This window comes from Ranitomeya variabilis, chromosome 2, assembly GCF_051348905.1.
Source record: "Ranitomeya variabilis isolate aRanVar5 chromosome 2, aRanVar5.hap1, whole genome shotgun sequence".
Lineage (NCBI taxonomy): Eukaryota > Metazoa > Chordata > Amphibia > Anura > Dendrobatidae > Ranitomeya > Ranitomeya variabilis.
Genome location: NC_135233.1, coordinates 694,672,896 through 694,693,263, shown reverse-complemented (window position 1 = coordinate 694,693,263; position 20,368 = coordinate 694,672,896). Strand labels below are relative to the sequence as shown.

General features: G+C 38.9%; 1 protein-coding gene across 1 annotated transcript in view; it reads left to right on the top strand.

The window, feature by feature from the left end:
* RSPO3 (R-spondin 3) overlaps positions 1–20,368 on the top strand; it is a 96,852-nt gene that overhangs the window by 36,310 nt on the left and 40,174 nt on the right. The window contains exon 2 of the mRNA XM_077289421.1: positions 19,981–20,172. Within this exon, the coding sequence (XP_077145536.1) occupies positions 19,981–20,172 (192 nt within the window). The remainder of the gene's footprint in view (positions 1–19,980; positions 20,173–20,368) is intronic.

The window sequence follows — 20,368 nt, the reverse complement described above, 5'->3', positions numbered from 1 at the left end:
ACACAGGAGCAAGTATAATTTAGCGGTCACTCACAAGGGTGTAATAAATGGGGTAGGTATGGAATGTAACTCATACAATAAATGGATTTTAATACAAATTGATTGGCAAAAAGGAATTATTTGTGCAAGCCAGAGGGCCTTTGAATCATAGCCAGGCTAACTTATTACATATAGCCAAGGATAGACAGATATTTATGAATTTATTCTACATGATATAATACATCAGTCCTGATCCAGTGCTTCGTTCTTCCCCCCCCCCCCTTATTTCTGTAAAACCTTACTTTCCAAACTGACCAATAATCACAAGGTAAATTTATGACGATTTTGGCATGTATAAAAAAAGGAAAAAGCTGCACAGATGACAATAGTGCACAACCACATAGAGGCAATGAGTTGAAAAATGTATTAAGTAACAAATCGACATAGACAAACAAATAAACACAATTTAAAATGTACACAACCAAAATGGGAATGAATATACTGTAACAATTCAAAATAAATCTCAATGTGGTATCCCGGTACCTGTTCTACTGCTGCTGAATGAGACAGTTGTCGTGTGGCAGTAGATTTTTTCCAGTGTGTCAGAATTAGTTTGGGCACTGTGAGTTAGGAGATGTAATACATTGCATTGTATACCGACGACTCATAAATGTGCTTTGCTGCCATCTACTGGCCAATGTGTATATGAAAGTTAAGTATCCTCACAACAAGCTGCCATAGAAATGGCTGGGAGGAGCCTCCCAGCTCAGGGCTCTCACACTCCCAGAGGTAACTTCCAGTTTTGAGCGGTTCAAGCTGCTCTACTGACACTACTGCTCCCAGTATATTTTTTTCTCCACATAATCACCTCCACAAAGGAGTGAAGCTTCATCCAGTCAGGAGAGATAACACTGCACATGTGCTCTTCTGCATGCTCGTTATCCTGTTTGCTTCTAGCCAGGACCAGATCCACGTGGCTGCCACTTCAGCTACCGTGATATCATTATCTGCTGACAGTGGGAATACATGCCCCAGCTGGCCCTTCTGAAACATCTGGTGCCTCCCCAATGGCCCACCACATCAGCAACAGGCAAGGTAAATATACTGAAGTTCCCCTGGATTGACAGTACATGTGTAAAAATCAAATATAGATCAATATAACTTGAATCTACAAATATGCAATTTGATAGAGGTAGACAAATAAAAAAAACCTCTAAAGTGCTATTTGCAAGTAAAGCATAATGTATCACCACCAAAATAGAGGGTATTAATACCAGGTAGACAAAGGAGGAATTTCCTGTTGGTGTATGTCCCCACACGTATTACTACCACATTGTATCTTTGTCAGGGATTTTGGCATCTAACTACATATGGGTTTTATGCTTTTATTCTTGTCGGCTCTTCCCTATTTACTGTAAGTGCTGAACATAAGATACGTGCCCAAGGTCTATGAGAAAACATACAGGAAAAATTAAAGTCAGTAGTCAGATATGTATTTAACAAAAGGGTTTCCATCTCCTTGGTTGTCATCATCATCAACCTCATGACATTCCATTTCCCATAGCCAATATTTTACAGATGTGTGAAAGTGATCACAGCTGTCTGACACATGCATGTTTGCATTTTCCCAATAATGTCTAATGATTGTGTAAGATGCACCAAGAATTACTGCTGTGTGATCTAAAGGAGCATTGGGCCGGACATGAATTAAACAAAATTTAAAAACAGCAACTCATGATTTTTTTTTTTTTTTCAAGTTGGTCCTGCCACTAAATCACTCAAAAAAGTAGAGTTCACTGTATGGAATTTCATCTAAAAATGAAGTACTGTCCACACCACATATACAAATGGATGACCTCATACATTATTATATAAGACGTTGACATGGTATAAAATATCAGTCATGTATGATGTGCATAGAAGGCCAGCAGTCTGAGACTTTCAGCTTGAAAAAAAAATAGGTGCTCTTAGCCACAGTTGGCAATAGTGAGATGCATAGATGAAAAGTGGTGGCTTAAAAAAAATTATAGAGGCCCCCATTATAGTGTTGTGGGTTTTTTTAACTTGGACAGAGGTGTCTTGACCAGAAATGGGACGATCGATTCACAGGACTGCGGTCCATCAGCCAGTTTAGTGATATCACTGCCACATGGGGAACCTGCAAATCTCCTTATCTTTTGGTATTTTTCATTTCTTTTGATTAGTCAGGCTGACACGATGTTGTGTGTGTCAAACTGCAAAGATGATATTGTGCCAACCTGGCTAATAAAAAAAATAGCTGGGAGGTGAGGAGATCCTCAGGCCTTCCATCCAGCAGTCATACATTACTGACTTGGTCATTGGATTGGAAACTTAGGAATAGATTCTCCCATACCTTTTCTCACCTGCCAATGTACTGAGTGCAATAAACTAAAGCAACCCCAAAAACAAGGGCCCGCACACCTGTAGGTCCATCAACCAGTTTAGTAATCTCACTGTCAAGATGGGGAACCGTCAAATCTCCTTATCTGTTGGCATTTCTCATTTCTTTTAATTAGCAAGGCGGAACGATGTTGTATGTGTCAAACTCCAAAGATTATATTGTACCAGCCTGGCTAATAAAAAGAAGAGCTGGGAGGTGAGGAGATTTCCAGGCCTTCCATCCAGCGGTCATAGATTATTGACTTGGTCAATGGATTGGCGTTTTAGGAATAGATTCTCACCTACCTTTTCTAACCTGCCAATGTACTGGGTACAATAAACTAAATCAACCTCAAAAACAAGGGCCCACACACCTGTAGGTCCATCAGCCAGTTTAGTAATCTCACTGCCAGACGGGGAACCTGCGTATCTCCTTATCTCTTGGCATTTCTCATTTATTTTGATTAGCCAGGCTGACACAATGTTGTGTGTGTCAAACTCCAAAGATGATATTGTACCAGCCTGGCTAATAAAAAGAAGAGCTGGAAGGTGAGGAGCTTCTCAGACCTTCCATCCAGCAATCATAGGTTACTGACTTGGTCAATGGATTGGAGTCCTAGGCATAGGTTCTCTCATACCTTCTCTCCACCCCCCAATGTACTGGGTGCAATAAGCTAAAGCAACCCCAAAACAAGGGCCCACACACTTGTAGGTTTAAGTGTAATATGCAAGCACGTATGTATACTGTGGCCATTATACAAATATAACCTAGAATGAAAACAATGCTTAAGTAAGTAATAATAAATGTAAAAAAAAAAAGAGTTCACTTTTTTTTTATCAAAAAAGCATAAAAGCCAAGTGTTACAACCAATAATTCAACTTTTTTTTGGCAGTCATTGTGGAGCGAGGGACAGTACAGTTGAGCTGACTGCTTTGTCATACTCTTCGTTATAAGCACATCTGCAGTGTATTTTGTTTAGTGCTGATCTTTGACTCATTACAATCACACAGGTCTGCAGTGAGATCAGGAGAGCTGACTGTCAGTCATTACATGTCTCACACTGGTAATTCCCCATCTCATTGAAAATAAGCTAAGAAGAAGACTTTCCATGAGATCTATAACTGGCCCATAGTCTTGAATAGCTCTTTTACATATTAGGAAACACATGGATTTCTCTAGAATAAGACATTGGATTGCAATATAAAGATATCATTTTATTCAACTTTCTATGATCTACATGCCCATTTAGACAGTTTAGGATGGTTGATCCTTCTGACATATTCCCTTTAAGCCTGCCTACCGTTCAGAATTTCTTTCACAGGAAAGTGAACCAACATGGGTGTCACCAGGAAGTCTGCTATCCAATCATATAAGTCATATGTAGTTTTGTTTGACATTCTTTTTGCATTTTAGTACAGGCATTGTACAAGAACTCAGAGCACAATAATTCAGTTTTCTGGATGATTGGGAACAGACATGAGTTCTCTGTAGTGAAGGTGAAATGGCAGATGTTTGAAACAACTTTTGTATCCTTGAGCAACTTTTCAGAACTGAGCTTGTTAAAATAGTATGTTTATTTAAATTCTGGCATTAAATGTAAGAATTCATATATTTGATAGGAAAGTAAATCTAGCTACATATGTTTCAGGTCAGTTTGGAATTGATAAACATTTTAAAAGGGACATATTGTGCCATTCATCTAACCCAGGCTGAACTGATACAGTGGTTACAAAATAATGTATCAATGATACTCAAAGTTTACTAGTCACCATTCATTCCTAATAGTAAACTTTCCTGGCACACATACAAGTCATTCATATTAAATACATTATATATTGACAAGCTCAATGATTTGATTGGCCAACTATTTAATGAATGGAAGATGAAGGGTAGGTGGTGTGTGGGGGGGGGGAGACGTGCGGGTGCTGGAGAAATAAGGCATGTTGGATGTCAGTATGCTAAATCTTGTGTTCCAGTAAGGTTCAAGCCACTGGCGAATAATCTTGTCTTATGATTTAGTAGGAATAGTTGTCACCTTAGGCCAGCTATAACAGCGGTAACAGCTGATCCATCAAGACCCTAAACCAGCCACTAGTTAAAAGATTAAAGAGTACTGGTTTCAGGCGCCTTTTCAGAATAAACTGTTGTCTTTGTAGGAGTAGCACCATTTTCACTCATTATATTACTTGTATCCTGCATTATTTGCTTCTGCAGGCTCCTTTTCCAATTAACATCTGTCCCTGAACACAGGCATAAAGACTAGTTGATAGTATGTCTCCCATACACAGCACAAAGATAAGCAAACAGGATCTCCTCTTCTTTCTGTAGCCTAACCTGAGAAACAGTGGCAGCATAATAAAGACCCCAGAGCATAATAAACCATATGCAAAAAAAAAATGAAAATTGTTATACTCAGCCTCCACTTAACACACTGGCCCCTCCTCTCCTCACTGCCACCCACGAGCCATGACCTTCATCATTTGTGCAGAACCCAGTTGGGAGCCATGACACCAAGAAATCCGGCACGGTGTGAGAGATCCAAAGATTGCATTGTGAGTGACTGGGGATCAGAAGATGCAGCCAAGACTGGACAGATAGCAATGAGTAGTGGAGGTTTAGAATAATGGCAGATTGCAAATACAGATTTTTGTGAAATTCTTGTAGAACTAAATTCCACTCTAATTTATTTGCTCATCTTTAGTCAGCCTGTAACCTGATCCCTAACCAAGGTAATAATTTGTCTCGTCTCTCAAGATGGTGTTTAGCAGTATTTTAGAGAAAAATGCCTCATAGGTGAAGAAAGAGGAATATTTCTAAATAAGATATATTATAACGTTTCTTATTCCTGGCACTATTTGTGTAAAAATTGGTGTGAGTGCCCATTTCATGTATCTATGTACATAATATGCAGAGAACGGATGCTTGGTTATGTTTGTAGAATGTTGGATATGCCTTTGAATTATAATGGACCTTCATTCTGTGCGCCAAGTATACAGTCATGGCCAAAAGTGTTTGCACCCCTGAAATTGTTCCAGAAAATGAAGTATTTTTCCAAGAAAATTCTTGCAATTACACATGTTTCGTTATACACGTTTATTTCCTTTGTGTGTATTGGAACAACTAAAAAAAACACCCCCAAAGGAAATAAACATGTGTATAACAAAACATGTAACTGAATAATTTTTTGGAAGAAATACTTCATTGTCTGGAACAATTTCAAGTAGTAAGTGCCTCAAAAAATATTACAGGTTCTCCTGACCTTCCTAGTACAGGCTTCCTCACAGACTGGAGAGCTGTCTTGCCCACTAAATTGCCATCGGTGGAGGAATATGGTATCATAAGCCTCAATCGCCAAATCCCCGAACACCTTCAAACATAAAAATGACAGACACCAGAATTGTGGATTGAATAGGCCACTGTGTTTATTGATGAGGTAACCCAATAAATAACTGACGTGAATAAAAATAAATCAAAATTTAATCAATAAATAATTAAAATAACAAAACCACTGGGCTGACTTCTCAGTTGGCTACAGGCTCTACGCTAGGGATGGGCTGCACCTCAATGGGGAAGGTGCAGCTGTGCTGGGGGAGAAAATTGTTAGAAGGTTGGAGGAGTGTTTAAACTGGGGATTGGGGGGGAGGGTATTCATTTTATAGGAGGGGAAGATAGTGCAGATAGACACCTGGGCACAAATAAGGAAGTTGGGGGTGGCGGTGGCATGGGGGGTGGGGTTAGAACAGTTAATAATTTAAGAAAGAATAGAGGTACAGAGAGTAACATCAAGTGCATGTATACTAATGCCAGAAGCCTCGCCAACAAAATGGACGAATTAGAACTAATGTTGTTGGAGCATAATTATGACATGGTGGGGATATCTGAGACGTGGCTGGATGCGAGCCATGACTGGGCTGTTAACTTGCAGGGCTATAGCCTTTTCAGAAATGACCGTACAGATAAGCGAGGGGGAGGGGTGTGTCTATATGTAAAATCTTCCTTAAAACCCATCCTGCGTGATAATATAGGTGAATCTAATGAAAATGTAGAGTCTCTGTGGGTGGAGATAAGGGGAGGGGGAAAAAAATAATAAATTACTGATAGGGGTTTGTTATAAATCTCCAAAACTAATGGAAGCAATGGAGAATATCCTCGTAAAGCAAATAGATGAAGCTGCGACTCAAGGAGAAGTCATTATTATGGGGGACTTCAACTACCCTGAAATAGATTGGGGAACAGAAACCTGCAGTTCCAGCAAAGGTAATCGGTTTTTGACAACTATGAGAGACAATTACCTTTCACAACTGGTTCAGGACCCAACAAGAAGGGGGGCACTGCTAGACCTAATATTAACCAACAGGCCAGACCGCATATCAAATATAAGGGTTGGGGCTCACTTGGGGAATAGTGATCACAAAATAATAAGTTTTCATGTAACCTTTAATAAGATGGGTAGAAGGGGGGTGACAAGGACACTAAACTTCAGGAGGGCAAATTTCCAACGGATGAGAGAGGATCTTGGTGCAATTAACTGGGATGATATCCTGAGACACAAAAATACACAAAGAAAATGGGAGACATTTATTAGCATCCTGGATAGGACCTGTGCACAGTATATACCGTATGGGAATAAACATACTAGAAATAGGAGGAAACCAATATGGCTAAATAGAGCTGTAAGGGGCGCAATAAGGGACAAAAAGAAAGCATTTAGAGAATTAAAGGAAGTAGGTAGTGAGGAGGCATTAAATAAATACAGAAAATTAAATAAATTCTGTAAAAAGCAAATCAAGGCAGCAAAGATTGAGACAGAGAGACTCATTGCCAGAGAGAGTAAAAATAATCCCAAAATATTCTTTAACTATATAAATAGTAAGAAACTAAAAAATAACAGTGTTGGCCCCCTTAAAAATAGTCTGGGTGAAATGGTGGATGAGGATGAGGAAAAAGCCAATATGCTAAATGACTTTTTTTCATCAGTATTTACAAAAGAAAATCCCATGGCAGACAAAATGACTAGTGATAAAAATTCCCCATTAAATGTCACCTGCTTAACCCAGCAGGAAGTACGGCGGCGTCTAAAAATCACAAAAATTGAGAAATCTCCGGGCCCGGATGGGATACACCCCCGAGTACTGCAGGAACTAAGTACAGTCATTGATAGACCATTATTTTTAATCTTTAAAGACTCCATAATAACAGGGTCTGTACCACAGGACTGGCGTATAGCAAATGTGGTGCCAATATTCAAAAAAGGGGCAAAAACTGAACTTGGTAATTATAGGCCAGTAAGTTTAACCTCTACTGTGGGTAAAATCCTGGAGGGCATTCTAAGGGATGCTATGCTGGAGTATCTGAAGAGGAATAACCTCATGACCCAGTATCAGCACGGGTTTACTAGGGACCGTTCATGTCAGACTAATTTGATCAGCTTCTATGAAGAGGTAAGTTCCGGACTGGACCAAGGGAACCCAGTGGACGTAGTATATATGGACTTTTCCAAAGCTTTTGATACGGTGCCACACAAAAGGTTGTTACATAAAATGAGAGTAATGGGGATAGGGGAAAATATGTGTAAGTGGGTTGAGAGCTGGCTCAGGGATAGGAAACAAAGGGTGGTTATTAATGGAGCACACTCGGACTGGGTCACGGTTAGCAGTGGGGTACCACAGGGGTCAGTATTGGGCCCTCTTCTTTTTAACATATTTATTAATGACCTTGTAGGGGGCATTCAGAGTAGAATTTCAATATTTGCAGATGACACTAAACTCTGCAGGGTAATCAATACAGGGGAGGACAATTTTATATTACAGGCTGATTTATGTAAACTAGAAGCTTGGGCTGATAAATGGCAAATGAGCTTTAATGGGGATAAATGTAAGGTCATGCACTTGGGTAGAAGTAATAAGATGTATAACTATGTGCTTAATTCTAAAACTCTGGGCAAAACCGTCAATGAAAAAGACCTGGGTGTATGGGTGGATGACAAACTCATATTCAGTGGCCAGTGTCAGGCAGCTGCTACAAAGGCAAATAAAATAATGGGATGTATTAAAAGAGGCATAGATGCTCATGAGGAGAACATAATTTTACCTCTATACAAGTCACTAGTTCGACCACACTTAGAATACTGTGCACAGTTCTGGTCTCCGGTGTATAAGAAAGACATAGCTGAACTGGAGCGGGTGCAGAGAAGAGCGACCAAGGTTATTAGAGGACTGGGGGGTCTGCAATACCAAGATAGGTTATTACACTTGGGGCTATTTAGTTTGGAAAAACGAAGACTAAGGGGTGATCTTATGTTAATGTATAAATATATGAGGGGACAGTACAAAGACCTTTCTGATGATCTTTTTAATCATAGACCTGAGACAGGGACAAGGTGGCATCCTCTACGTCTGGAGGAAAGAAGGTTTAAGCATAATAACAGACGCGGATTCTTTACTGTAAGAGCAGTGAGACTATGGAACTCTCTGCCGTATGATGTTGTAATGAGTGATTCATTAATTAAATTTAAGAGGGGACTGGATACCTTTCTGGAAAAGTATAATGTTACAGGGTATATACACTAGATTCCTTGATAAGGCGTTGATCCAGGGAACTAGTCTGATTGCCGTATGTGGAGTCGGGAAGGAATTTTTTTCCCCATGGTGGAGTTACTCTTTGCCACATGGGGTTTTTTTGCCTTCCCCTGGATCAACATGTTAGGGCATGTTAGGTTAGGCTATGGGTTGAACTAGATGGACTTACAGTCTTCCTTCAACCTTAATAACTATGTAACTATTAAACAATCACCAAGTCCACCCAGAATAGCTGGCCAAAATAACCCCCCTTCAACAAACATGGAGACAAAAGTAAAAAAATAAACTAGGGAAGAGAGGCACTGATCTTCCTCTTCCTTTTTCAGACTGACAGAAAAGACCTTCAGCACCAGGTATTTATCGGGAAACTCCTTCCCGCCGATTTTTACTGTCTAATCAAGTGACATCTGTGAGAAAAATATCTGCCCTGCTACCAATTAATATTAAAATTAAAACATGCTCTACTGATGACCTACTGACCCCCCTGAACCACAAATGAAATGGGGTTCTAAAATCTGCCCAGTAACCAGCACAACCAAGTAAAGCAAAACACCTCATATTATACTTGAACCAGTAGGCATTATAAAAAGAACAGAAATAACAGAAGAAAAACTAGTATGAATAAAGACATAGTGAAATTAATAACAGTGATGGCCAAACCAGAGGCTACATGGGGCTGTTATACCATGTGTCCCCTTGGTCTAAATGCCACAATGGGGCCCAGCCTTTAGCCTGGACCTGACGATTATCATACTCCCATTGAAATCCAAATTTAGGCCTCTTTCCCATGTCTGTTTCCAAAACTTGTGGTATCCGTTTTTTTCAGATGCCATACGTACCCATTATAACCTTTGCACAAAATGTGTTCATGCAAAACACACTAGAGACATGTTGGTTGTTTTCCGGCAGCATGGATGACAATGGCCAATACATGGATAGCACCCGTGTGCTGTTGGTGTTTAACATTGCGAAGTATAGGAGAAGGTTTATAATTTATTTCTTTTTTTAACCATACCGAAAAAAGACTGACACACTGATGATAAAAAGATGATACCTGGATGGAAAATTGTGATGGAAAACTCTGACACGAGTACTGTTTTTTTCACGTACAAATTTTTATATGGATGTGTGAAGGAGGCATTAATATGTGAAGTGCCTTTCAATTGAAGGAGTCTGATGCATACCTCCCAACTTCTAAAGATCAGAAAGAGGGATAAATTATATTGTGTGCATAGTGCGCAGAGGCTAATTTTGGCCACGCCTATGGTCACACCCCAATACATGCCCATTTACCATTTCTTTCTCTCCTGGCAGGAGGCGTTGTTAGAGGGGTGGAAGCAGTGAGGGACATTCAGCAGACGCCCGAACCAGCAGGGCACAGATCTAAATCTAGGACTGTCTGCTGTATCCCGGGGCTGTCTGCTGCATCCGGGACAGTTGGGGTTAGAGATGAGTGGATTGATTCACATGACTCCAGTCCAGCGTTCAGGCCAGTGGTACCGGGCGACTGCACTCGAGGCTGAAAATCTCCTACCTTCCAGCGTTCCCCACACGGCTTTTGATTAGCCAGGGATGGTGCAAAGTCATCTGTGCGTCATGCTCATCTTTAGTTGGGACCTGTGGATTTATTTTTTGCTCCTTCAGTCACAGTTGTCGCTGCCAGAACTTTGTTATCTTTATGTAGCTTCACTATACGACATCTGGCTTTTTTGTGTCTGTAAGGCCGTGTTCACATGTTGCATAAATACTGTGTTTTTTGTTTTCTGCAGGTGTCTGCACCAAACTACTCAATAACAATCTCTGATTTTTGCTACATTTTTTATATTTTTTTTCTCCCTTATTTGATGTGTTTTTATTGCAAATGTAAAGCCGCCTTTTTAAGTGCTTTTTAGAGTATAGAAAGGTTTTGATTCTGCACTTAAAAAAATTAGTTGCAGTTTTCGGCATGCGTTTTTTTAAGGCTCCACATAAATACCTCCTAAAGAAAAAAAAAAGCACCAAAACCGCACAGTTCATCAGCGTATTTAGATGTACAGTGGGCGCAGTTTTCATTAAATCACATCAACTTTGATTGAACAGTCAAACATAGCTAAATTTCTGTGCAAAGAAACCAGCAGACAAAAATCAGCATTTACACTATATGTGAACATGGTCTGAATGTCCAAGCAAAGTGGATGTGATTTCATGAAATCGACACCCTCTGTGTGTGTAAAGGCACTGCAGAATGCTGAGGTTATGGTGCTTTTTTTCCCTATAGGATTCTTCTGAAAAAAAGGCATGAAGAAAAAAACACCATTCCATTTTTAAGTCCATATTCAAAGCTTTTCAGTAGTTTAAAAAAAGCATTAAAAACAAGAATTCACATCTGCACCAAACACAAATTAGGTATGGGGGAACAGGCATAAAAGAAATGCAGCAATCTTGCGTGTGCTGTACATCAGAGGTGTCAAACTGCATTCCTCGAGGGCCGCCAACAGGTCATGTTTTCAGGATTTCCTTGTATTGCACAGGTGATAACTTAATCACCTGCACAGAATGATTCCAGCAACTTGTGGAATGCTAAGGAAATCCTGAAAACATGACCTGTTGGCGGCCCTCGAGGAATGCAGTTGACACCTCTGCTGTACATGCTTTTCACAGACCCATAGACATGTACTGGCACTTTTTAGCTGTGATACCGGAAAAAATTCGATATGTCACCATGAGTTTTGCAAGAATACACAATCCATGAAAAACACAGATATGCGAACAGCCCTATAGGCTATAATGGGTACATGTTGTATCAGTGAAAAACACATACGTGCAACATAGACGTATGAATGAGGCCTAAAAGGTCTGTCATCTGTACTTTCTCCATATTTATATTGCTGTACAGCTCTATAAATGGCGGGTACTGACTGTCTGTGCAAGACCACTTGTTACTGTCACGGAACTTTAATCTCCTAGATGTGGTTAATAGACAAGTGGAGCCCTCCGTCACCTCATCAGCCATTGCAGTTTCTTGGCCTCCAGTAGTCCCTAGCTATGACAAGTGTCTGCCATATAAATAGACATATAAGCCCTAGCCATTTTAGGAAGGAGCTAAAAACACTACACAACACAATATACTAGTATTGCAGAACTGTATATTGTACCCGTGGTAAAACAATTAGGTACCTAGTTGTATTAAATAAGGTTAAAAAAATGTTTCGAATAATTAAAAGCTCAAAATATAAGTAATTAAATCATCACATCCCCTTTTCTATTCAAAATATAAAAAAATAAACAAACAAAAAAAAAACATTCGGCATCACAGAATCCATAATGTTCTAAATTTCTAAAAAAAAACAGTGAAATCTATAGTTTATATAAAAAGCAGAATTGATGTTTTGGGTCACTTTGACTTCCAAATAAAAGATAAAAAATGATCAAAATTCCCCAAATGGTGCCAATACAGACTACCTTTCATCCTGCTTAAGCAACTCCATCGTTTCAGAAATTAAATAGCTTTTTTATTTTTTTTCAACAACAAAAAAAAACAAACTTAAAATTAGTTCTGCCATACCTGTACAAACCTGGAGAAGAAAGTTGGAATGCAATTTTTACAGCACAGTTAATGCCCTAAAAATAAAACCCAAATAATGGAATTGCTGTTTTCTTTCAGATACACTCCACAAAGATTTGTTCCTGGTTTGCACATTATATAGAAAATTAAATAATATCATTAAAAATTACAACAAAAACAAGCCTTTATACAGCTATGTTGACAAAAACTAAATTAAAAAAAGTTATGGCTCTTGGAAGGAAATTAAAAAAAAGTAAAATAATGAAAAAAAAATGGCTGTGGCTGGAAGGGATTAACTATTATAAGCTCTGGTAGCAATGTACTGCACTTTACCAAACATTTACTAAACCATCTGTGTTTTAGTCATTGCAACACAGTACATCATTTTAAATTATTACTAAACTATATCCATGAGGACATTGTTCAGCGGGTGGTGATTTCTCTGTGAGGCCCTTCTCCTACCTTTCTTTTCATCTACACCTGACATGATGCGCTATAGTGCAGAGGTGAACTCTGGAAGTTTTTCAGTACTTTTCTCAATTTGTCAATGGTGTCTTCCCCCTCTGTATCACAATACATCATATGTTCCATGAGCGAAGCAAAATGTAGAATATCAATGTGAAAATGACAACTTTCGCTACGCAAACTGCTGTAATTGATAGATACTAATCCTTTGTAAAATAAATATATGCCTTCTATGTACATTTGGATACACAAGATGGTAAATTGAATGGAAGAGATTAACCTAACATTCTCATTGAATCTCATTTGTTAAAAAGAAAGGTAAATATTTCAAAGTGCACCAAAAAGTGACTATTCCATAAATAATTCTTCATAAATCTGCCCCAAGCTACTGCAACATCATAAACAAGAGCAAGTGTAATCTGCTCACATATGTCTACATGTCCATAGCCCTAATGTAACACAATGGGAATTTTGGACATACTGTGCTATGGCAACTGGTACACATAATACTGAAATGTACTGAATTTAAAGAGAACCTGTCAGCATGATTATGTAATAGAAATTAAAGCCATGGCTGTAATGGAGCTGTAACGCTAATTCCATTGATACCTTTGGTGAAGAAATCCTCTTTGTTGTTCTTCTTTAATCGCCATTTGAAGTTTTCGACTAATTGGATTTTGGTGCACAGGTGCCGGACTGTACCCAGGGTCTTCTTCTCCCTGTCTGTAATTTCCTGGCCCCCTTCACCTACCCCCGGTCTATGGAGGAGAAAACCCAGTGTACAGTCCGTCCCCTGTGCACCAAAATCTAATTATCAGAAATGTTCAAATGGTGATTAAAAGACAACCACAAAGCTTATTTCTTCAAAGGCATCAATTAAATCTGATACAATAGATTAAAAAAGACCAAATACATGTATATTTTACACACACGTTAAACTAGAACTCATCATTTTACTTACATTGCATGGTAGACAAAAAAATATCACATTTTTGCATGTTATTTTTGTTCCTCACAAAGGAAAAAACCCCACATATTTGAAAAAATATTAAGTACCTCAAAAATGTACAATGTAAAAATACAAGTAGTTCCACAAAAGACGAGCCACATATGGCTGTGTGCACTGGTAAATTAAACTCTGGCTCGTCACACAGAAAAAATAATAGAAATCCAAAATCAAGGAACGAAAAAGATGCATCCATAAAGGGTTTCTACAATAATTAATATTCAAAGGTTTCAAGAAAGTTCCACATATACATGGTAGTGTAATGATTTCCTCCAGCATTAGTGGAAATGTTACTAATCAATAATACTTGTTATCAGGCAGTTGCTTATTAGCAAACACTATATGAGCATCAATGGCCATTTCTATATTAATGCATAAATGATAACATATTATTAATTTTAGCTAAACGCGCAGTATGTCAATATCTGGGTTGGAGATTGCATTTGAAGTCTACGTCCCAGATTCTGACAATAGCTTACTGAATAGAGGAGCATACTAAGTAATTCTGTTCAATAAAACTTCAGATACAATGACAAAACCTGAAGAACCACGTAGTCTATCTGGTTCTGGATCCACTGTTTCCATCATGTGAAGGATTGAGAACTGCCACTAACTTAGCTGTTCTGCTGGTGCAGAACAATGGAATTCACCAGCACAGTTATAAACCTAAAAACCTATAGCATAGGGGCATCTGTTCTAGGTCCTAGTAGCAAAAGGGCAGAGTGTGTGTGATATATTTTTTAATGTGTGTGACAGATGGTAAGTAGCACTTTAGATACAATCATCTATAAAATCTTTAAAGGCATTGTACGGTGAAAATCGATAAGTCTGCAGTCACTCTGTGTGACTGTAGACTTATGAATCTCCCCAGAGCAAAACTGTGCACTGCATGGATTCACCAGGTTCTGAGCTGGGACTGGAGGGTATATATGCATACTTCTGGCCAGAACTTGACTAGTGGGTGTGGCCTTGCTCCATACACTTGTATCGAGCGATCCCACGACTAGTGAAGTGGCTGTCCAGTGGGCGTGGAACACAATTGTGAAGTTGAACGAAATGTATTGGTTATGTTAAATTTTTGTAGAAATTCAAAAACTGAAAAGTGGGGCGTGCAATATCATTCAGCCCCTTTACTTTCAGTTCAACAAACTCACTCCAGAAGTGCATTGTGGATCCCTGAATGATCCAATGTTGTCCTAAATGCCTAATGATGATAAATATAATCCACCTGTGTGTAATCAAGTCTCCATATAAATGCACCTGCTCTGTGATAGTCTCAGGGTTCTGTTTGAAGCACAGAGAGCATCATGAAGACCAAGGAACACAACAGGCAGGTCCGTGATACTGTTGTAGAGAAGATTAAAGCTGGATTTCCAAAACTTTAAACATCCCAAGGAGCACTTCACCAGCGATCATATTGAAATGGAAGGAGTATCATACCACTGCAAATCTACCAAAACCCAGCCATCCCTCTAAACTTTCATCTCAAACAAGAAGACTGATCAGAGATGCAGCCATGAGGCCCATGATCACTCTGGATGAACTGCAGAGATCTACAGCTGAGGTGGGACAGTCTGTCCATAGGACAACAATCAGTCGTATACTGCACAAATATGGCCTTTATGGAAGAGTGGCAAGAAGAAAGCCATTTCTCAAAGATATCCATAAAAAGTGTTGCTTAAAGTTTGCAGCAAGCCACCTGGGAGACACACCAAACATGTGGAAGAAGGTGCTCTGGTCAGATGAAACCAAAATCAAACTTTTCGGCAACAATGCCAAACAATATGTCTGGCGTAAAGGCAACACAGCTCATCACCCTGAACACATTATCCCCACTGTTAAACATGGTGGTGGCAGCATCATGGTTTGGGCCTGCTTTTCTTCAGCAGGGACAGGGAAGTTGGTTAAAATTGATGGGAAGATGGATGGAGCCAAATACAGGACCATTCTTGAAGAAAACCTGTTGGAGTCTGCAAAAGACCTCAGATTGGGACGGAGATTTGTCTTCCAACAAGACTATGATCCCAAACATAAAGCAAAATCTGCAATGGAATGGTTCACAAATAAATGTATCCAGGTGTTAGAATGCCCAAGTCAAAGTCCAGACCTCAATCCAATCGAGAATCTGTGGAAAGAGCTGAAAACTGCTGTTCACAAACGATCTCCATCAAACCTCACTGAGCGCGAGCTGTTTGCCAAGGAAGAATGGGTAAGAATTTCAGTCTCTTGATGTACAAAACTGATAGAGACATACCCCAAGCGACTTGCAGCTGTAATCGCAGCAAAAGGTGGTGCAACAAAGTATTAAGTTAAAGGGGCCGAATAATATTGCACGCCCCACTTTTCAGTTTTTGAATTTCCACAAAAATTTAAAATAACCAATAAATGTTGTTCAACTTCACAATTGTGTTCCACTTGTTGTTGATTCTTCACCAAAAATTTACATTTGGTATCTTTATGTTTGAAGCATGATATGTGGGAAAAGGTTGAAAAGTTCCAAGGGGGCGAATACTTTCGCAAGGTACTGTATATGTAGTGAGGTCGCGCTCACTGTATGGACTCTGGCCGGGAGTATGTATAATGCATACATACCCTCCCAGCCCGGCTCAGAAACCGGCAAATTCATGCAGTGCAGCGGGGATTCGTAAGTCTGCAGTCACAAAGAGTGACTGCAGACTTATCGATTTGGACCAGACAACCCCTCTAAGGGAGTATGAATGTTTCCTCCCAAAAAGATATCAAATTCTTTCAAGATACATTCACATAATTGTGATATCCAAATTACACTTATTAGGCATATATTGCATAATGATGGCTGAAGGGATTCAGTAACAGTACGTAACCCACATTTAATATACACATGTTCAGTATATTGTGACTTAATATAGCATTCTTAGTGATCAGAAAGTAAGATAGAATTTTAGAAATAAAGCTATAAAAGAGTTCTAAATCATTTGCACTTACAATAGGTAATGTTCCTTTTTTCCCGTTGAAGGTTCCCTTTAGATTACATAAGCTGTCACCTTTTTTTCACAAAATTTCAGTATGTGATAACGCTAAATTCTCAGGCAATCCTTTTACAAACTGTTATCTTTTTGGTGTCATCAATCAATTCTGCATGGTATATGTTGGGAATGTGAATGATGCACAGTGACAATTTTATCACAGTTTTCTTTTTCACTCTAATGAGGCATAGACAACGTTTTTGGAAATACCCCATTGCAATTTGCTTGTAACCACAAGCCTTCTCTGCTGAATGTGAACTTGTTAGTGGTTTACATTCCTTAGTAGATCACATTCCTGTATATATTTGGATTTTGGAGATAAACATATATTAGTTGGAAAGATAGATATGGGATAGATTGAATTAGATAAAACAAATGGAGGTAGTAATCCATAAAATAAAGTGCAAACTTATTGGAATGTATTGGTTCATAGTGTGATCCTTTCTCTAGCAGCACTATAGGTGCACATACTTATATTTAAAAGTGGATTAATCACAAACATGATTATACATCATTAGCATAATAGTCAAAATACATGAACACCGTGTAACAATGCTAAATGCAGCTTGTGAATAAAATTACATATTTTATAATTATAAACATAATAATAAGGGCATAGATTTATCATAACGATACTAATAGGCATAAATAATTAGGATGGCTCACTTTCTCTATTACAATTATGTCACCGCCGAGTTAAGAGTTTGAAAATTCCCACTATGAATGTCCATATTGCTAAACTGGTAGAAGTGGAAAGGAGGAGAGGTCCACTCCTAAACTATAGCACAAAAGTGAGTACACCCCTCACATTTTTGTAAATATTTTATTATATCTTTTCATGGGACAAAACTGAAGATATGGTGATATATGGAGGGTCAGCCTGTCATTGCTCAGACCATACGACACACTGCCTCAAATTGGCCTGCATGGCTGTTGTCCCAGAAGGAAGCCTCTTCTAAAGATGATGCACAAAAATGCAGGCAAACACTTTGCTGAAGACAAGCAGACTAAGGACATGGATTACTGGAATCATGTCTTGTGGCTTGATGAGACCAAGATAAACGTATTTGGTTCACATGGTGTTAAGCGTGTATGGCAGCATTCAGGTGAGGAGTACAAAGAAAAGTGTGCCTTGCCTACAGTCAAACATGGTGGTGGAAGTGTCACGGTCTGGGGTTGCATGAGTGCTGCCAGCTGTGGGGAGCTACAGTTCATTGAGGGAACCATGAATGCCAACATGTACTGTGACATACTGAAGCAGAGTATGATCCCCTACCTTTGGAAACTGGGCCACAGGGCAGTATTGCAATATGATAATGACACCAAATAAACCTTCAGACAACTACTGCCTTGTTAAATAAACTGAGGGGAAAAATGTTGGACTGGCCAAGCATGTCTCTAGACCTAAACCCTATTGAGTATATGTGGGGCATCCTCAAATGAAGGGTGGAGGAGCATAAGGTCTCTAACATCCACCATCTCCATGATGTCATCATGGAGGAGTGCAAGAGGATTCCAGTGGCAACCTGTGAAGCTCTAGTGAACTGCATGCTCAACAGAGTTAAGGCAGTGCTGGAAAATAATTGTGGACACACAAAATAGTGACAGTTTGGGTACAATTTGGCCATTTTCACTTAAGGGTGGACTCGCTTAAGTGTCACATACTTGCATGTTTGCACATGCACACTACTAAAACATGTGGTTACAGGCGCCATGTTAGTAATGGAACCCAGCATATCCATTCACAAAGAAGAAAAAAATAATGCACATCAATGCAGGGGAATGTCAGTTTGTAATGTATACAGCTTGACAAAAGGAGCATAACAAAGAATGCTTTAGCTACAGAACTAATAATTAGCATAACATTAAAGAAACTTAAAAGATGTATATAAAGGGACTCATTAGACATAACCAAGTGGCACATTTCATAGCCATTACCATGGGTCCTGAGTGGGAAGGGGGACAAAAAAGGGTGGTGCATGAAAACCAAAAGCCGGAAAAATTGTATACAGCTTCGTGGTATGCAAAAATTTTGGGACTTTCATAGTGTTTTATGCCAGTTTTCTGGTATCCAAATAAGAGAAGACTGGAAAGACACAAAGCACAAATAGGGTCTTATCTGGGTAAAAATGTCAAAAGAATTGTCTGATGGTGCTCACCTGGTCAGGTTATGCGCACACAACCACTGTGCTGCCATGTGGAAAGGATGAAGGATGACAATCCTAGTATAAGTGGTTTATTGGTCAACACGTTTCGAAGTATACATGCATACATATAAAATGCGGTATATATATATATATATACTAGTACAATCTTTACACCTTAAAAACACCGCATAAAGTAGGGGAACCTTCTCGAGGAGATCCAGTCCCATTTTCCATATGACTTATCTGTGATGATTGACAAGGGTGAAAGATATAAAAATAAATAAATGGATAGTTTATAATTATATTTGTCATTGTTTCATTGCATTTCTGTAATATCTTATCACTGATGACAATACATTGTCTTCTGGCACTAGATGCACAGTTTCACAAACTCTACTTTCTGTCAAAACTTAACTGTATGTTTTTTGCAGTCAAAATAAAAAAAATTGACTTCAATTATTTAATTTACTGTATGGTTACGCCCAGGATAGGTTGTAGAACACCACGTTGGTCTTTTTGTCTGCATGACCAGCCCTGTATGACACTACCCTGAGTGCCCATGCAGTACCATAGGCATTTAGTGTGGCGTCATACAGGTGGTTTGGCACCCAGGGTATGGCAAACAATGGAACACCTATTATATGAATAATTGAGATTAAGCTATAGATGAAAAGCACAAGAGGCTCATATATTGCCATGGGTGACTCTACGCAGATCCATAAAAATAAGTTTATAATATTCAAATATATTTTTTTATAATTACATTTTTCTTTTTAATTGTGCAAAACTAGATTTTTTTTTTTAAGTAAAAGGTTACTAAAAGTATTTATTTTTCATATCTTCTATGTCTTTTAGTGCATCCTAATATCAGCCAGAATTGCCAAGGTGGATGTGCCACATGCTCGGATTACAATGGCTGCATGACATGTAAACCAAGACTGTTTTTTGCTCTTGTAAGAAATGGTATGAAGCAAGTTGGTGTTTGTCTTCCCTCATGTCCGACTGGTTATTATGGGATACGTTCTCCAGGAATTAGCGAGTGTAAAAGTAAGTAAAATGCAAATAATTCAATTTAGTCTAATCCAAAGCATATATAATATGTACTTTAACTTTACACTTCAATCTGCAAATAGCTACTTTATAAACAGAACCAAATAAACCAACTGCAGTGTTCGGCTAATTATTTCCCATTCTACAGGGTGGTGACTATGGCGGCCATTTTGGAGTCGGATATTTTGGATTC